General features: G+C 36.0%; 1 protein-coding gene across 1 annotated transcript in view; it reads left to right on the forward strand.

Moving 5' to 3' along the window:
• The window catches only part of AGL (amylo-alpha-1, 6-glucosidase, 4-alpha-glucanotransferase), a 74,681-nt gene that overhangs the window by 32,495 nt on the left and 25,293 nt on the right, over positions 1-16,893 (forward strand). Inside the window, exons 13-20 of the mRNA XM_044672128.1 lie at positions 106-269; positions 714-815; positions 2,425-2,580; positions 2,670-2,820; positions 9,656-9,780; positions 9,872-9,984; positions 10,117-10,251; positions 15,508-15,638. Of these exons, the coding sequence (XP_044528063.1) occupies positions 106-269; positions 714-815; positions 2,425-2,580; positions 2,670-2,820; positions 9,656-9,780; positions 9,872-9,984; positions 10,117-10,251; positions 15,508-15,638 (1,077 nt within the window). The remainder of the gene's footprint in view (positions 1-105; positions 270-713; positions 816-2,424; positions 2,581-2,669; positions 2,821-9,655; positions 9,781-9,871; positions 9,985-10,116; positions 10,252-15,507; positions 15,639-16,893) is intronic.

Below are 16,893 nucleotides of genomic sequence, written 5' to 3' on the forward strand. Positions count from 1 at the left end.
ACTCTTTGTATAAATTGCATGGTATTCATTCCAACATTAAAGAATTATCAATACTTTCTTGAATTTTGCTCAAACAAGTTGCCAAAGTATGTTTTTATACTGCAGAGGCAATGAGTGCATATAATAGTCATGAAGAGGGACGACTAGTTTACCGATATGGAGGAGAACCTGTTGGATCCTTTGTTCAACCATGTTTGAGACCTTTAATGCCTGCTATTGCACATGCTCTATTCATGGATATTACACATGATAATGAGTGTCCTATTGTGGTAAGTACCTGATCTGTTCCTTCTGATTTGTCATTTTTTTTTAAACATTTATTAATAATCATTTTTAACATGGTTACATGATTCATGCTCCTACTTTCCCCTTCACTCCCTGCTCTCCCCCCACCCATGGCCGACACACATTTCCACTGGTTTTGTCATGTGTCCTTTGATTTGTCATTTTTGCTAAATGTCATGTGTAATTTACTGATTTTCCAATGAATAATTACTACAGATTTTAAAATTTGTAAGTGATCAGATCATTAAAATATTGCTACAGGTTTGTGACATTGGCACAGTGGTGGCTCTGTCTAATAAATGCTGCTTATTGATTGGTAAAGGATCTATGCGAAAACTTAACATCATGCAGTTATCTTTCTGTTCAATCTTTTTTTGTATGATGACCCTATATATAGCTCTGAAAAAATACCTTTATTTTTCTCCTAGCATCGGTCAGCATATGATGCTCTCCCAAGCTCCACAGTTGTTTCCATGGCTTGTTGTGCTAGTGGAAGTACTAGAGGCTATGATGAATTAGTACCTCATCAGGTTTGTATGTTTCATTTTAAAATACCATTTTTAAAATATTTTAGTGTAATAAGTTGACATCATTATTTTTTCTAGGATCCTTTTTTAAAAATAAATTTTATTGTTATCTTTTGTTTTTATATCCCTTACATTTCCCTGTGTATCCCTTCTTCCTCCCAGAGAGCTCTCCTATTTAACAAAGATTTTTTTTTAAGAAAAGGAAGAGGGGGAAAAAAATCATTAAACATAATAAATGTGTTGAAAAAGTATAACAATATATGCAGTGTTCCACGTTTGTTGTCATCTCCTCCACCTCTAAAAAGAATTAGGGAGAGGTGTGTTCTTATATCTCTTATTGAAGAGTCAAGCTTATTCTTCATAATTTTGCAACATTCATTTTCAATTGTTTTGTGGTTTTTGTTCTTTTCATTTACATTGTTTATTGTTATAGTCATTGGGTATATTTTTTCTTGCCTCTACTTATTTCATTTTACATTAATTCATGTAAGTCCATGTTTATTTGCATTCTATTTATTTATTACTTCTTATAGCTTTGTAACATCCCATTATTTTTATGGACCATAGTTTGTTTATTGATTCATATTCTTTCCAATTCTTTGCTACCACAAAAGATGCTACTATAAATATTTATATGTATATGTGGCCTTTTTTTTTTTTTACCAGTAACCTTCTTAAAGGTGTATGCTTAATAGTAGACTATCTGGGTTAAAAATTATGAACATTTTAATAATTTTATTTGTATAATTCCTATTTTGTTCATATTGATTCACAGCTTCACCATTAATGTATTGGTATTTCTTTATATAACCTCTCCAACATTGTCTCGTTCCATCTTTAATCATCTTTACTAATTTGCTGGATGAGAAGTGAAAACCTTAATATTTGCATTTCTCTTATTAGTGGATTAGAGCATTTTCAAAATATTATTAATAGTTTGCAATTCTTTCTTTGAGAATTCTTTTTTCATATATGTTCTTTTCTATTGAGAAGTGGTTTTTATTTTTAGCTTTATATATTTATTAGTGGGCTATATATTTTAGAGTTTGTTTGTTTTTAAACCCTTAACTTCTATGTATTGGCTCCTAGGTGGAAGAGTGGTAAGGGTGGGCAATGGGGGTCAAGTGACTTGCCCAGGGTCACACAGATGGGAAGTGTCTGAGGCCGGATTTGAACCTAGGACCTCCCATGTCTAGGCCTGGCTCTCAATCCACTGAGCTACCCAGCTGCCCCCAATGGGTTATATATTTTGAATAACAAACCTTTATTAGAGAAATTTGGTAAAAAGATGTTTTCCCATTCAACCACTTCTCTACTTATCCTAGGTACATTGTGTTTGTGCAAATGCTTTTCAGCTTTATGTAATCAAAATTATCTTTTGAAGTTATTTATATTCCTTATGAGGTTGAAAATGTATCTATTACTTATAGCAGTGAAAACTATATAGACTACTTCTAATTTTTAAGGATATGCCATTTAATATTTATGTTATGTATTTGCTTTGAACTTACTATACAATATCTTTGATTCTTACTGTTGAAGAGTCATTTATCTTAATGCAAATCACATATCCATATCTATCAATCTATCTCTATAAATTGTCTTTTTGCAGATTTCTGTAGTGTCTGAAGAACGGTTTTATACTAGGTGGAATCCTGGAGCATCTCCATCAAATGCAAGTGAAGTTAACCTACAAAGTGGAATTATTGCTGCAAGACGGGCCATAAACAAATTACACCAAGAACTTGGAGCTAAAGGTTTTATTCAGGTATAGAATTAAGTTGTTGCTTTAATATAAGATTTACACTAAGCTAAACTTCTGGGAAAAACATTTATTTTTTTATTTACCTTCCTTAGGTGTATGTTGACCAAGTTGATGAAGACATAGTAGCTGTAACAAGACATTCACCTAGTATCCATCAGTCTGTAGTAGCTGTGTCTCGAACTGCATTTAGGAATCCTAAGACATCATTTTACAGTAAAGAAGTTCCTCAAATGTGCATCCCAGGTAACCCAATTAAGATTATTTAAATAATTATAGCATGTGACTAAATTTTTCCATTAGATTACTTTATCCTTAGGTTTTTGCTTCAACCCAAGTTTGCCACCAGACTTTTATTTGGATTTATATAGCACTGAATTTTAGAGTTGAAAGGGGCTTAATCAGACCGTGTCATCTAAACATACATGGAAAAGAATCTTCAGTATAATATATGCAACTAGTCATCCAACCACTTTGTAAAGACATCTATTAAGGAAATACCCCCTCTCCTCCCAACACCAAAGGCAGCCTATTCCATTTTGGGACAGCTCTGAGTGTTAGCAAGTTTTTCTTGACATTCACCTAAGTATTTCTATAGAACTTTCACATGTTGTTTTTGGTTTTGTCCTTTGTAGCCACGTAAAGAAGTCTAATCTCTCTTCTGGACGACAGCTCTTGATACTTGAACACAGCTATCATTTCTGTCTTGAATCCTGTATTCTCTAGATTAAATTTCCCTAGATCTTTTCATCAATCCTTGTACCACATCCATTCAAAGTTATTTATTATCCTATCTTCCCTACTCTGGATCATTCATCTTTCCAAACTGTGGCCCCACAACTGAACACAGGACTCTATATCAAATCTGACCAGGTCAGAAGGACTTTGAAAATATAACCTTGTTCCTGGAAACTCTGAGCCTCTTACTTGAGCCCAAGATATTGGGAATTTTTCACTGCGGTAGCACTTTGTTAACTCATTGAGCTTGAAGTTTGAACTAAGATCTCTTCAGATCTTTTTCAGAACAACAGTTTTCTAATCATACCCTTGTATACTTTTGATTTTTAAAAGTCTCATATAAAACTATATGGCACAGTCCGATGGAGCCCTGCACTTGGATTGAGGAAGACTGTTTAGATTCTGCCACAAGATAAATACTCTGTATGCTTGGTGACTCTGGGCAAAAATCTCTTTCAGCTTCTGTTTCCTCCTTTGTAAAATGGAAATCTTAGGAGTACCTCTTTCATAAGATTAGATTAAGGATCAGATGAATATTAAATGTAAAGTGCTATCTACTACTTTAGTAATCCTGTCACAAAGGAAATAAGATTAATTTGAAATGGCCTATTCTTGATAAAGCCTTGCTGTTTCTTTCTGATCACTGCTTTCTTTCCTAGATGTGCCCTGTTTCTTAAATGATCTGTTAAAGAATTTCCTCATGAAAGTAAGAACACTGGCTCATAGTTTTAAAAATCTGTTCTCTTCCCTTTTTTGAAAATTAGCACAACCCTTTCTCTTTTTCTTTCCTACATTGGTCTTCTTATCTTTCAGATGTCATTGACAACCTTAGGCCTAGAAAACAAAAACAAAATAGGAATTCACCATCTCATCAGTAAACTTTGTGTTATCTACCCCCAACAGTGATCCTGTCTATTCCTTGAATTTCTTATTTCTCTTACTATATTTTTAAAAATTAAAAGGCCTTTTTGTTGTCCTTAACTTTCTTCACCACCTTCTGCTTATTCTGAGATTTAACACTACTGACATGTCTTACAGATTGTGCATTATCTTTGTATTTGTTTCCTGTTTTACCTTTAATACATATTTTTTGAAATCTTAAATTGATTGCTACATTCTTTGTGCTCATTAATCTCTTTAAACAATTCCAATAATTCTTTTCATCAGAATTGTTTCCTTTTTTGTGCTCAGTATTTCATTTTTTTTAAACCCTTAACTTCTGTGTATTGACTTATAGGTGGAAGAGTGGTAAGGGTAGGCAATGGGGGTCAAGTGACTTGCCCAGGGTCACAGCTGGGAAGTGTCTGAGGCCGAATTTGAACCCAGGACCTCCCGTCTCTAGGCCTGGCTCTCAATCCACTGAGCTACCCAGCTGCCCCCACAGTATTTCATTTTTGAGAATTTCACTTATGGACTCGCTTCCTCTAAAAAATTTAGTTTATGGGATCTTCCCTACTCATCTGAATTTCTTAAAATCTATTTCCCCAAAGTCTAGGGTATAAGTCAAACTCAATGGTTTTCCTCTCCTCTATCAAAAACTGCAATTAGGGAATAGTCATTTCCACACAAGAGTTCTATCATGTTCACCTAGAAAGTGATTATTCCTGATTTTTGAGAATGAGACCCAGAATCGGTTTCCCCCTCTTTGTTCTTTAAAGGAGGAAAATCTCATTAAGCAAATTAAAAAGTTAATTGCATTACCTTTGGTAGAAATATGTCCAGCAAATACCTGGATAATTGAAGATCCCCATTACTACTATAAAATGTGTCTATGCTATGCTAATGATCTATTTCCCGAAACTTTCTATTTCCTCTTTAGGTTTATAATTTGGTTAGAAAAGCATTTCTGGGGGCAGCTGGGTGGCTCAGTGGACTAAGATCCAGGCCTAGAGATGAGAGGTCCTAAGCTCAAATCTGACCTCAGACACTTCCTAGCTGTGTGACCCTGGGCAAGTCATTTAAACCCCATTGCCTAGCCCTTACCGCTCTTCTGTAGTATTGACTCCAAGACAGAAGGTAAGGATTTAAAGAAGAAAAAAAAGTATTTCTCTTCCTCACTGCATTGACTTTCACCTCAATTCTCTCCCCTATGATTTTCTTCTCCCTCTGGTTCCTGAATTTCCCTACAAAAGTATACCATCTTAATGCTATGTTGGCTTCCCTTACCTGCCTTTTCCCCATCCATACAGAATCATGCTGTAGTAATGAATTTCACCTCACCACATAGCAGTGAGGCTTTTGAGGTAAATTTCACTTCTTTACTTTTACAAATTTACTTCTTTTGGGTGACAGCTTCAGTTCTTTCATAAGAATGTCATTCTGCCATCTTTTTTTAAAAATGCTAATAAGGAAACAATCAGAGAGGCAGTGATTTTTAAAATATATAACAGGCTACAAAGTTAATATCCAAATTTTCAAACTATAACTATCTTTTAAATTAGTAGATATTTAATAAACATTTGGTACATATCCTGAATAGTGCTAATTTGGAGATCTAGGGGCACTGGAAAAGTGTTCTAATGTGAAAAGAAGTACTTTCCTCAAGGAATTTCCAATCCAGTTGGGGAAACAAAGGTGGCTAAGTAAAACCATTGAGGTATAACATAGACAATAAATAAAATGGTATATTTGTGACTTTTATAATAATAATAACTAGCATTTCTGTAGTATCTTAAGGGTTGCAAAGCATCATGTTTTATCCTCACAAACAATCCTTTGAGAGAGGCACTACAATTAAACTTTTCCCCAAATTGCAGATAAGGAAACTGAAACTAAGAGAGGTTAAATGACTTAACCTGGGCTACATAGCTAGAATGTGTCAGTAATAGCAGAACTTCAAAAATTGTAGGGGACCCCTATGTCCTTTGTCCTTTAATAAAAATGCCCTCTACACAAGTTTATGATGCCATTTCTTGGATCAAAAACTATCCTGGTCCCTATTATATATAGGATAAATTTCCAAACTCCTAAACCTTGTATTCAGAGCCCTATATTATCTGCCCCAACATGCATTTTTAGCCTATTTCCCCATGCAGTCTCTGCTTCAACAGAACTAGTATGCATATTCCCTCAAAATGCCATGCCTGGAGTGGAGGGTAGGAGAAAAATAGATTTTTGTTCATTGAAAAAAAATCAAAGTAAAAACCCTTTTTAACGTCATACCTTTCTATCTTTGCTCAAATCTTTCCTCTTTGAATGCCCTATCTCTGATCTGTCTATTTACGTACATAAATCCAGTTAAAATCCTGCTAATAATCTCTACCTCATCTGAACTAAAAAGCAGTTACAGTCTACTTTGGCAACTAAAAATACATGTATTTTTCCACATCACAGCCACTGATAATACTCATAAGATTTTTAAATATTTTCCTTAAAAATTTGTGACTTTTTCCAAAGTGTATTGTATGGGTTTGTCAGGGGAGGAATACTGTGGGGCAATTTTTACTTTTATTGCCTCTAAAAATGTGTCCTTTTAAAATATAATTAGCTGCCAGGTGGTAGTACATTTTTTGTATTATTAATTCCAGGAACAACAACTTAATGAGTTTAACATCAATTTCTAGCAGAATTCTGGCATGGATTTTTAAATAGTTTATGAGGGCTTAGAGAATTTAATTGCTAGAAATCAGCTTGGATTCACTAAAGTCAGATCTTCCTTGCTTTATAGTTACTAGACTGGTGAGTTAAGGAAAATTGTTTATCTGGATAACAAGAAGAAATTTAGTCATATCCATTGTGATGTCCTTTTGGACAGAGATAGAAAAATGAGGCGTGGGTGATAGTATAAATCAGTGGTTCCCAAACTTTTTTGGCCTACCACCCCCTTTCCAGAAAAAATATTACTTATCCCCCTGGAAATTAAATTTTTTAAAAATTTTAATAGCAATTAATAAATAGAAAAGATGAATACACCTGTGGCCATCACCGCCCCCCTGGATCACTGCAGCACCCATGGGGGGGGTAGCACCCACTTTGGGAATCACTGGTATAAATGAACAGATTCATTATTATTGGTTTAAGAATGTTAACACAATGATGTCAATATGGAGGGAAGTTTTTAGTAATAAATCTCCTGAGATTTGCCCTCAGCTTTGTCCTGTTTGCTGTCTGTACCAGTACTAATATTAGTACTAGTACTGTAACACTAAATCGTTGCTCAGCCATTTTTAGGTGTATCTGACTCTTTGTTATCCCCATTGGGGATTTCCTTGACAGAGATACTAGAGCAGTGATGGTGAACCTTTTAGAGATGGAGTACCTGGCCCTGCCCTCCCCCACCTCCGAGATCAAGTACCAGGTCCACTCCTCCCTCAGAGACCAATTGCTATGCCCCTCCCCCCAGCCCCACACAGGGGAGTGAGGAAGCACTCCCATTGGGCTGCTGGGTGGAAGGTAGATGAAGTGAGGAATGTCCTCAGTGAATAGAGCACTGCTGCCTATGAGCTGTATTCCTGAGACCCTCCCCCATCTTGAGTTTCTCCCTAGCAGTTGTCAGAAACCCCAATCCCCTCTCTCCTTCCAGACCACCCTGAAACATTAATAAACCCTTGGTTACCTAATTAGACCTTCTGGAGAATCTTTTTGTTGAAGAAGCTAGGCAAAGGTGAAGGAGAGGAATAATTCTCTTTTATTTCCTGAGAGAAACTGGAGGCATCCATTTTGGGAGGAAGTAGTTGCCCAACACTTCCTCCTGAATCCCTTCAGTTTCACTGACAGGGAGGAGCCTTGTGGTTCTTCCTTTGAGAACTTGAGAAACTGACAAGAAAGCCCTCAAGTCAGATTCAAACCACTTCGGTCTGGCCCTATTCCTTGTTTCTGTAAAAGTACCTTCCCTGCCTGGAAGGGTTCAGCTTATTTCCCCCCAGTGTCCTCTGTCTCTAGCCTGAGTCTAGTCTGTGTCAGCTGCCTCTCCTGAATACCTCACCTGTACCCTTATCATTCAAATACCGCCCTGTCCATTCCTCCCTAGACTTAGCCTTCCCTTCCATTCCTATCCTATTACCTCAATCACCTTTACCCCTCCCTCACTCAGCAAGGGAAGGAGATCACACCCCAAACTTTGGTGTACCCCCTTTTTATCCATTACACTACCCACCTTACCCACTGTGTGCTCCCATTGGGTTACTAGACAGAGGGCTGGGGATGTGAAAAAATATCATCAGGCATGGTGATGAGGGGGAGGGGAGCAGCTCTGCAGAAATCCCTCAGACTTTATAGTAATGAACTCTGTGGGAGAGGGGGAGTGGAGAGGAGGGCAGCCACATACCCACAGAGAATGCTTTGTGTGCCATCGGTTTGCCATCACTATACTACAGTGTTTGCCATTTCCTTCTCCAGTTCATTTTATAGATGAGGAAACTGTGTCAAACAGGGTTAATTGTGACTTGCTCAGTGTCACACAGCTAGCAAGTATCTGAGGCCAGATTTGAACTCAGAAAGCTGAGCCTTCCTGACTCCAGATGCAATACTCTTTATCTACTGCACCACCTGCCCATAACTCTGAATGACATTAATAAAAGCATGATTTCCAGATAAAGTGAAGTAATAGTGCTTCTTTGCTTTGTACTGGTAAGACTGGTTTTTTTTAAACCCTTACCTTCCATTGTAGAATCAATACTTTGTATTGGTTTCAAGGCAGAAGAGCAGTAAGGGCTAGGAAGTGGGGGTTAAGTGACTTGCCCAGGGTCACAAAGCTAGGAAGTGACTCAGGCTAGATTCGAACCCAGGATCTCCCATCCCTAGACCTGGTTCTCAATTTACCGAGCCACCCAACTGGCCCCTGATAAGCCTATTTTGAAGTATTTTAAGATAATAGGGCTATAGTGAGCCCAGAATTGTTGTATTTTAAGATGATAAATAGACTCAAAACTGTGTCTAGAAAAAATTAATAGAACTGGTAATGACTAGCCCAGAGACTCTGGATAGACATAATATATCTTCAGATATCTGAAGCAGCTATCCTGTGGGAGAAGTATTAGTTTGTATCCCCTTAAAAGAGGAACTATGTCCAATGAGTTAACAGTTCAGAAATTATAACAATTGGAGCTATCAAACAGTGACCTTCCTGTTGCTGGAAATATTCAGCCAAAGACTGCATGACCTCTTGAAAGGAAAGTTGTAGAGGAAATCCATTTATTGCATCAGGAATTTGACTTAATTACCTCTAATCGTCCTTTTGTTCCTACAATTCTGTGATTCTTACTGCATTTCATCTCTAAATAATTAATGTTTCCATTTAACCTGTAATGGAGCTAAAGTACTGTAAGCATATAATTCTGAAAACTAAAAGGCATTCTGGGTTATGCTATAGAAGAAAAGTAATGAAAATGTTTTATTTTTTCAGGCAAAATTGAAGAAGTAGTTCTTGAAGCTAGAACTGTTGAAAGAAATACAAACCCTTATAGGAAAGATGAGAATTCAATCAATGGAATACCAACTATCACAGTAGAGTTTAAAGAACATATTCAGGTACACATGACTTTCTTCTCTGTTATTACATGTGACATGTTAATGACATTAGGATGGATTTATTTGACAGTTTAAACAATTTCTTTTCAAGCTTAATGAAAGTAAAATTGTGAAGCAAGCTGGAGTTGCCAAAAAAGGTCCTAATGAATACGTTCAAGAAATAGAATTTGAGAACTTAACTCCAGGAAGTGTTATTATATTTAGGTATGTTTGTTGCCTTACAATATCGCGCGCGTGTGTGTGTACACTGATATACACATAGGATTGAAATATTTTTTATCAGTCAGTGCTTTTTAATGTTATTTCATTTGATCATTTCTTTACTAACGTTTTCAGAGTGAGTCTGGATCCACATGCACAGGTAGCTGTTGGCATTCTTCGAAATCATTTGACCCAGTTTAATCCTCATTTTAAAACTGGAAGCCTTCCTGTTGACAATGCAGATCCTATACTAAAAATTCCTTTTGTTTCGTAAGTATGTCTTATTTAATAAAGTATGGTCAATTTTTAAGGAGCTAATAATTGTTTACCTGATTAATGTAGTTTTGGTTCTCTATTGCTTGAAAATGTTATTATATATCTCAGTTTGCCCAGAATTAATTATCTAAGATTTAAGAAATAAAGGGCTAACTGATCCTAAAATCAAGTGCAATAATTAAGTAAATTGGGAAAAGAAATAATTGATAAATGAGACAAAGATCTTGGAATTTTAAAACGTTTTCTATAATTAATAGTTTTTGTTCATCATATGGCAGAATCAGTAGGATTAATTTTAAAAGTAAGAAATAAAAGAAGGCAAAGGATAATAGGGCATGAATTGGTATTACCAGTAGTATGAGTACTAAAAAGTATTGGATGAAGTAGGCCACTTATTTTTAGCTCTCATTGCTGTTAATATTCCAGCTTTCCAAAGCACTATAGTGAGAAAAGAAACTATTTCCAAAAAATTCATTCTACTTTTGGATAGTTCCAAGTGTTTGAAATTTTTGCTTAGATCAAGCTGAAATCATCCTCACTAAAACTTTCTCTTTCCCATCTTTTCTCTGAAGCAAAGCAGAACAAATCTGACCCTTCTTAATTTTATTTATAAGTGGAGCATTACATAAATGTGCTGTGATCTTCCATAATAAGTTTTGTTTGTGGTGCTGACTCACTGAAGGCTGTTACTAGTTAGTAGTTGAAGATTGTTATAATACTAATGCTTTACATTAAGACCCTTACCTCATTTTAAAATCTCTCCATGAAAGTTCATGTAATATCTTTTGTTTGGATCTTAAAACATTTTTTCCCCTAGAGATAATGTTTTTATGGTTTGTTTGTTTTTTTAAACCTGAGAAAAATCCACAAGTCTGTTAAATCCATACAGCTCGCATGCATTATGTTTGTTTTGGAAACTAGTAGAAATCAGATTCTGATGCAAGTTATAAAAAAGTAAGAAATCTTGTTTATTTTTAATGCTTGCACCAAAGGGACCTCTGTCCTAAATGCCAGGTCTTTATCACTTTTCACCTAGCTATTTCAATAGCCTCCTAATTGATGTCCTGCCTCAAGTCTCTCCCCTCCCCATTCTTTTATACAACAGTTAAACTGATACTACTAAAGCACAGATCTGACCATGTCAATCCCCTATTCAGTAAGCTCCGGTGGCTCCCTATTATCTCTAGCAGCAAATTATTTTTTTTATTATCTCTAGCAAACTTGTCTATTTTGCATCAAAAGAAACCTTCATAATGGTTCTGATATATGAAACATCCAAGCTAAGCTTGCTATTTTTCACATTAGCTATTGATCTCCTTTTTCTGTGCCTCTCTGCAATTTGTCTCCCATCCTTGGAATGGATTTCTTTGTCACTTAGTTTCCTTCAAAGTTCAGCTCAGTTGCCCCTTTTGTACAAAATCTTTTCTGATCTTACCTCTGCTCCAAAGAAATTAACTTGTATTTATTTTATATATACTTACATATATACATATTTTCTTTTCTGTTCAAATATAACTTCCCAGAGGGCAAAGATTTTAATTCCTGTCTTTGTGTCTCTAATACCTAACCAATACCCTTCACAGAGTAGCATGTGCTTAATAATCCTGCTTGACAATTGAGAGAGGATTTCAAATTTCAAAAGGAATTCTCTTTTGGGCTCTTTTAAGAATGTTTGGTTTGATGGCACTGATTCTTTTGTGATACTAAAAAAAGGGTTATATACAGAGATCAACCAATATGGAAGCGTAGAAGGAAGTAATACAACCCAATAACTCCAGCAAGGACCTAAGAAGACTATTAGTGATTAAGAAATCTAAGAAGAAACCAAGTAGGCATTGTTCCAGCCTGAGATCACAATATACCAAGGTTTTAGGATTACAGCCAAAGCAATACGTAGTAGAAATTTTCTATCTCTAAACAGTTTCATCAATTAAAAAAATAGATCAATGAGTTAGGCAAGAAACTTTTTAAAACATCTCAGAAAACCAACAAATTAAGAATTGCTATATAAATGATGACTACTATATGGTGGTGCCATTGCCCTGAGGCCTGGTTGGGAAGAAACTGTTTGAGGGGATCTTGAACCTTTTATTACCCCCTCCAAAAAAAGCCCAAGAGAACATTAACTAGCTGTGCTGAAAAGCTGATTATCCTATAAGTGAGAAAGATGGAAAAGCAGTGTGCAAATACCAGTTATTAATATAATAGGGTATGCCTTAATTAATTCTTCAATTAATAGCTTGAAGTAATTAGTAATAAAAATAGCTAACATTTTTCTAGATCCTTTACATTTTACAAATTGTTTTGCAAAGAATATATTTTCTCATTTTGATATTCAAAGTTCTATAATACAAGTAGACATGATTTAATCATCTCATTTTATTTATTTATTTTTTTAACCTTTACCATCTGTTTTAGAATCAAGGCAGAAAAGTGGTAAGGGCTAGGCAATGGAGGATAAGTGACTTGCCCAGGGTTACATAGCTAGGAAGTGTCTGAGGCCAGATTTGAACCTAGAACCTCCCATCTCTAGGCCTGGCTCTCCATTCCCTGAACAACCCCCCAACCCCCACCCCAGCTTCTCCCAATTATCTCATTTTAAAGAAAAAGCAGATTTAGAGCCAAGATCACTTGGCTTCCTTAGAATCACACAAGTTGCTAATGGCAATAATGGCTTATGATAGAGCTAGGACTCAAACTCGTCTTCCAGCTCTAAATCCATTGTCAGTTTCATTTTGACACTGTTAACAATGGCTAGATTCTCTACATAGAAAAAAGAATGTATATGTGGAAGAAGTCAAAAACTCTAAACAAAGACAAACTGGCGGGGATTTAAACAAATAAAGTAACAACCCACGGAATTTTCATAATAATTTTGCCAGTTAAATTTGGCACACTTCTTGGCAGAGTGAAAGAAAAGGAGGCCCAGGGTACTAATAATCATGTAATTTTTAGGCAATCCATAAGCTTTCGTTTTGCTCTTGATGCCATAAGTGTGAAATCCTTAAAACTGATGAGCTTATGTGTAATGGAGCCCATCACACTTATACTGTAATTCAAAAATTCTGCCTGAAGAAGTGGCAACAGTACTAAAGAAAACAAAAATGAAAAAAGCAGACCAGAAAAATGAGAAAAGCTGGACCAGAGCATTCATTTATGCTGAAGGCAGCACCATCTTGATGGCAATAAAGGATCAGTTCTCAGAGTATTTAAAAAAGAATGGACGATATTAGAAGTTTGGGAGGATGTTGGACCTTTAATTACTTCTTCCCTCCCCCCCCCAAAAAAAAGGCCAAGAGAACATTAACTACTGATCTTTTTGCCTACTTGACCTATTCTACATACCAAATTTAAGAAAATAAAACTACACATGCATACATATGTGCATCAAGGTCATCTTTGAGGAAAATATTTGAAAGGAACTGGCAGACTTTCACAAGTGATATTCCACATTAGGCCACATTTTTTTCTCTGTCATAAAATAAGATTCCCCATTTGCTATTGTTTGTCGACTACAAAAATAATTTCACCCAGCAGAACAAAATTCTAAATTTTTGTTAAATTTTATTTAATATTAATTAATTTATATTTATTAAATTTAATTAAAATTTTAAAGGTTCATCTACAACAAAACTCCCATGCGTGGGTCAAAAATCTTACAAGATTTCATTTAAGATGTAAAAACACTGTTCAACACTTTTATTATTCATATAAAATGAGACATGAAACAGGAAAACGAATATTCACCACAAGGTTTGTCATTGTCATGGAGACTATCCAGAACAAAGTCCAAGTTAAAAATAGAAAAAGATTCCTTTTTGTTGGTGAGACTTTAAGATGCTCTTTTTTGCAAATTACCCTATGTCAGTGATGACAAACTTATAGCACAGATGCCAAGGATGTCACACAGAGCACTCTCTATGGATACTCAGCTGCCCTCCCCACCCCCAATGTTCATTACTAGAAAGGCAGAGGAACTTGGGCAGAGCTGCTCTCCTCTCCCTCTCCATGAGCCTGACAACATTTTTTCACATCACCACCCCTTTGGAGTAAGGTGGGTGGCTCATAGGCAGCAGAGCTGGAGGGTGAGTGAAGAACTCAGGCTACTCCCCTACCCCTCTCTACTCACTGAGAACATTCCTCACTTCACCCACTCCTCCACCCAACAGCCCAATGGGAGCACTTTCTCCCTCCCCTTTGTAGGCTAAAGGGGGTGGGGGGCGCAGGGTACATCTGGCACTTGGTTAGGAGGAAGGAGCATGGCACACAGTCTCTGGCCATGGTGGGCACAGTACTTGGTCTGGAGGAGGGGAGGGGCTGGGCCCAGCATCCATCTCTAAAAGGTTTGCTATCACTGTCCTATGCTGATTGTATCAAGCACTGGAGCCTTGTAACACTGAAAAATGTAACAATAAAGAATGCATTGTGGCCAAAGATAAGCATTTGGATTATTAAGGCATAGAGTTCTTCTAACAGTACGTATATCTATAAGTGAACAGTGATGATCTAGCCTTGATTTGAACAAGAAAAAAGTGGATTCGATTGACTTTGGGAATTTTTGTGTGTGACCCTAAGCTTCTTCCTGAACCAAAGGCAATGATGAAAGGCTCTAGTCATAAAATAGTGGTTTCCATCAATTGAAACTAAATATTACCCAAAGGGTAGTGGAGCAGTATTTCGTGAGTTGTAAGAACGCTGTAGCACATTACAAATGAGGAGCTATAGAGAAGATACTATAAAAGAAAATGTATGACCAGAAGATATGAAACCAGTCAGGTGCCAAAAATGAAGAACAACCAGTGAATATCCTGTGTGGTTCTCTAGCATCCATCCAGTGCCAAGAGAATACAAACAAGACACTGAGCATTTTGGATAGGTATTCTGTGGGAAATTTTATGAAAAATTATTTTCATGAATAAGAATCACAAAGGCTGGGTAGGTAGTTTGAGAACCATTGGAGTCTTTATATTTGGATTTGTTTAGCTTCTGGACATATACATAACTAAAATGTGGTTTTAATGGTAGTATTTCAAACGTTTTCTTTATTTTTGTTGACAAGTAGTTAAGGCATTTTGAAGGTTGCCTGGTGGAACATTTAGTGTTACGGAGATTTACCTTTGGGGAGATGAATTATATATTTGTGTTAACAAGACCCTTACCAACAGAATCACAAATCATTTAAATATTGAAGCATACTATAATATATGAATTTGGTAGATAAAATAATCATTTTTCCTTACTTATTCTTAGAATAGCATCCAAATTAACTTTGACTGACTTAAATCAGTTACTATATCGCTGTGATTCAGAAGAACAAGAAGATGGTGGTGGATGCTATGATATACCAAACTGGTCACCTCTTAAATATGGAGGACTTCAAGGTAAGTAAGTTCAAGAACACTTAAGTCTCTGTTTAGCTAGAATGAAGAAGGGGTGATGCTGTGTCTTCTCTTTCTATTTTGTGTAACAGTATTTTGTATATATGTTCAGTCCTCTTGACAGTCTGCAAATTTTTAGGACCGTCAGAGCCATATGTTATGTATTTTGTTATCTCTCACAGCTTGCAGTGCTTTGCAATTATTAGACACTTAAATGGTTGTTGAATTGGTTTTTATATTCTCCCAGAATCCTTGCTGTGTTGTGCCTATCATTAAATATTTTGACTTTAATTTCTTTTATAATAAGAGTGAAGTCCATCAATAAGCATTTATTTAGTCCCTACTTTGTGTACTATGCATAATGGAATTTATTTTACATGTAATAAAATGAAATAGTATATATTCTGTCAACCTTAAAGTGCTGTTTTAAGTGTGTGAGGTATTATGAGCCAAGGGCTTTGCTAAGAGTTGGGGATACAAAGACAAAAGCAAAATAGTCCCACCCTTAAGTCCTCTAGGAGTTTGCCTTCTAAGAGAACCCATGAGCTGTGTTACATATATATGTATGTGTGACAGATCTGAATATAAGTAGTTTTTGGAGGGATTATATAAGTATCTTGGAGAATCAGGAAAGGTTTCATGTAAGAGGTGGCACTTGAACTGAGTCTTTGAAGAAAACCAAGAGTTCCAAGAGATTTAGGTGAGAAGGAAGAACATTCTAGGCATGGGAGACAGCCTGAAAGGTAGAAAAGTTTTGGTTAATTTCTGAATAAGTAACTATGTTCCACTACACGTCAGTTTATATAAACTAAGTCTAATAGTTTTAAAGTAAGCTTGTCTTATTGCCATTGCTTTTATAGGTCATGAAAGATAAGTTCCATACACGTAGGAGTACCAAACATATTTTGTTTATGACAAAGTTGTGTAGGCTTCTTGTCTCTAGACCTAAATGTCCATATCATTCAGAAACCAATTTCCTCATAATCCTATGCACACACAATTTACTATAGACATTACTTTTGATCACTGGAAAGATAACTTCATTACCTTCATGTTTATCCTCCTACCCACACCTACCTTCTTTTGTGAAATGAGATAGTTTAAGCCCTCTTTCATAGCTGTTAACTATAACCTAATTTATTTGGTAAAGTATAATACCTTGAAGAAAGTTGTGCACACATTAGTATTTCTGACCTAAGGCCCGAAGCCTCAATACCAGCCAGCCCTTTGTACAGAAGTATCTAAGTCATACAAAAGA

The sequence above is a fragment of the Gracilinanus agilis genome, chromosome 4 (genome assembly GCF_016433145.1).
Source record: "Gracilinanus agilis isolate LMUSP501 chromosome 4, AgileGrace, whole genome shotgun sequence".
Taxonomy (NCBI): domain Eukaryota; kingdom Metazoa; phylum Chordata; class Mammalia; order Didelphimorphia; family Didelphidae; genus Gracilinanus; species Gracilinanus agilis.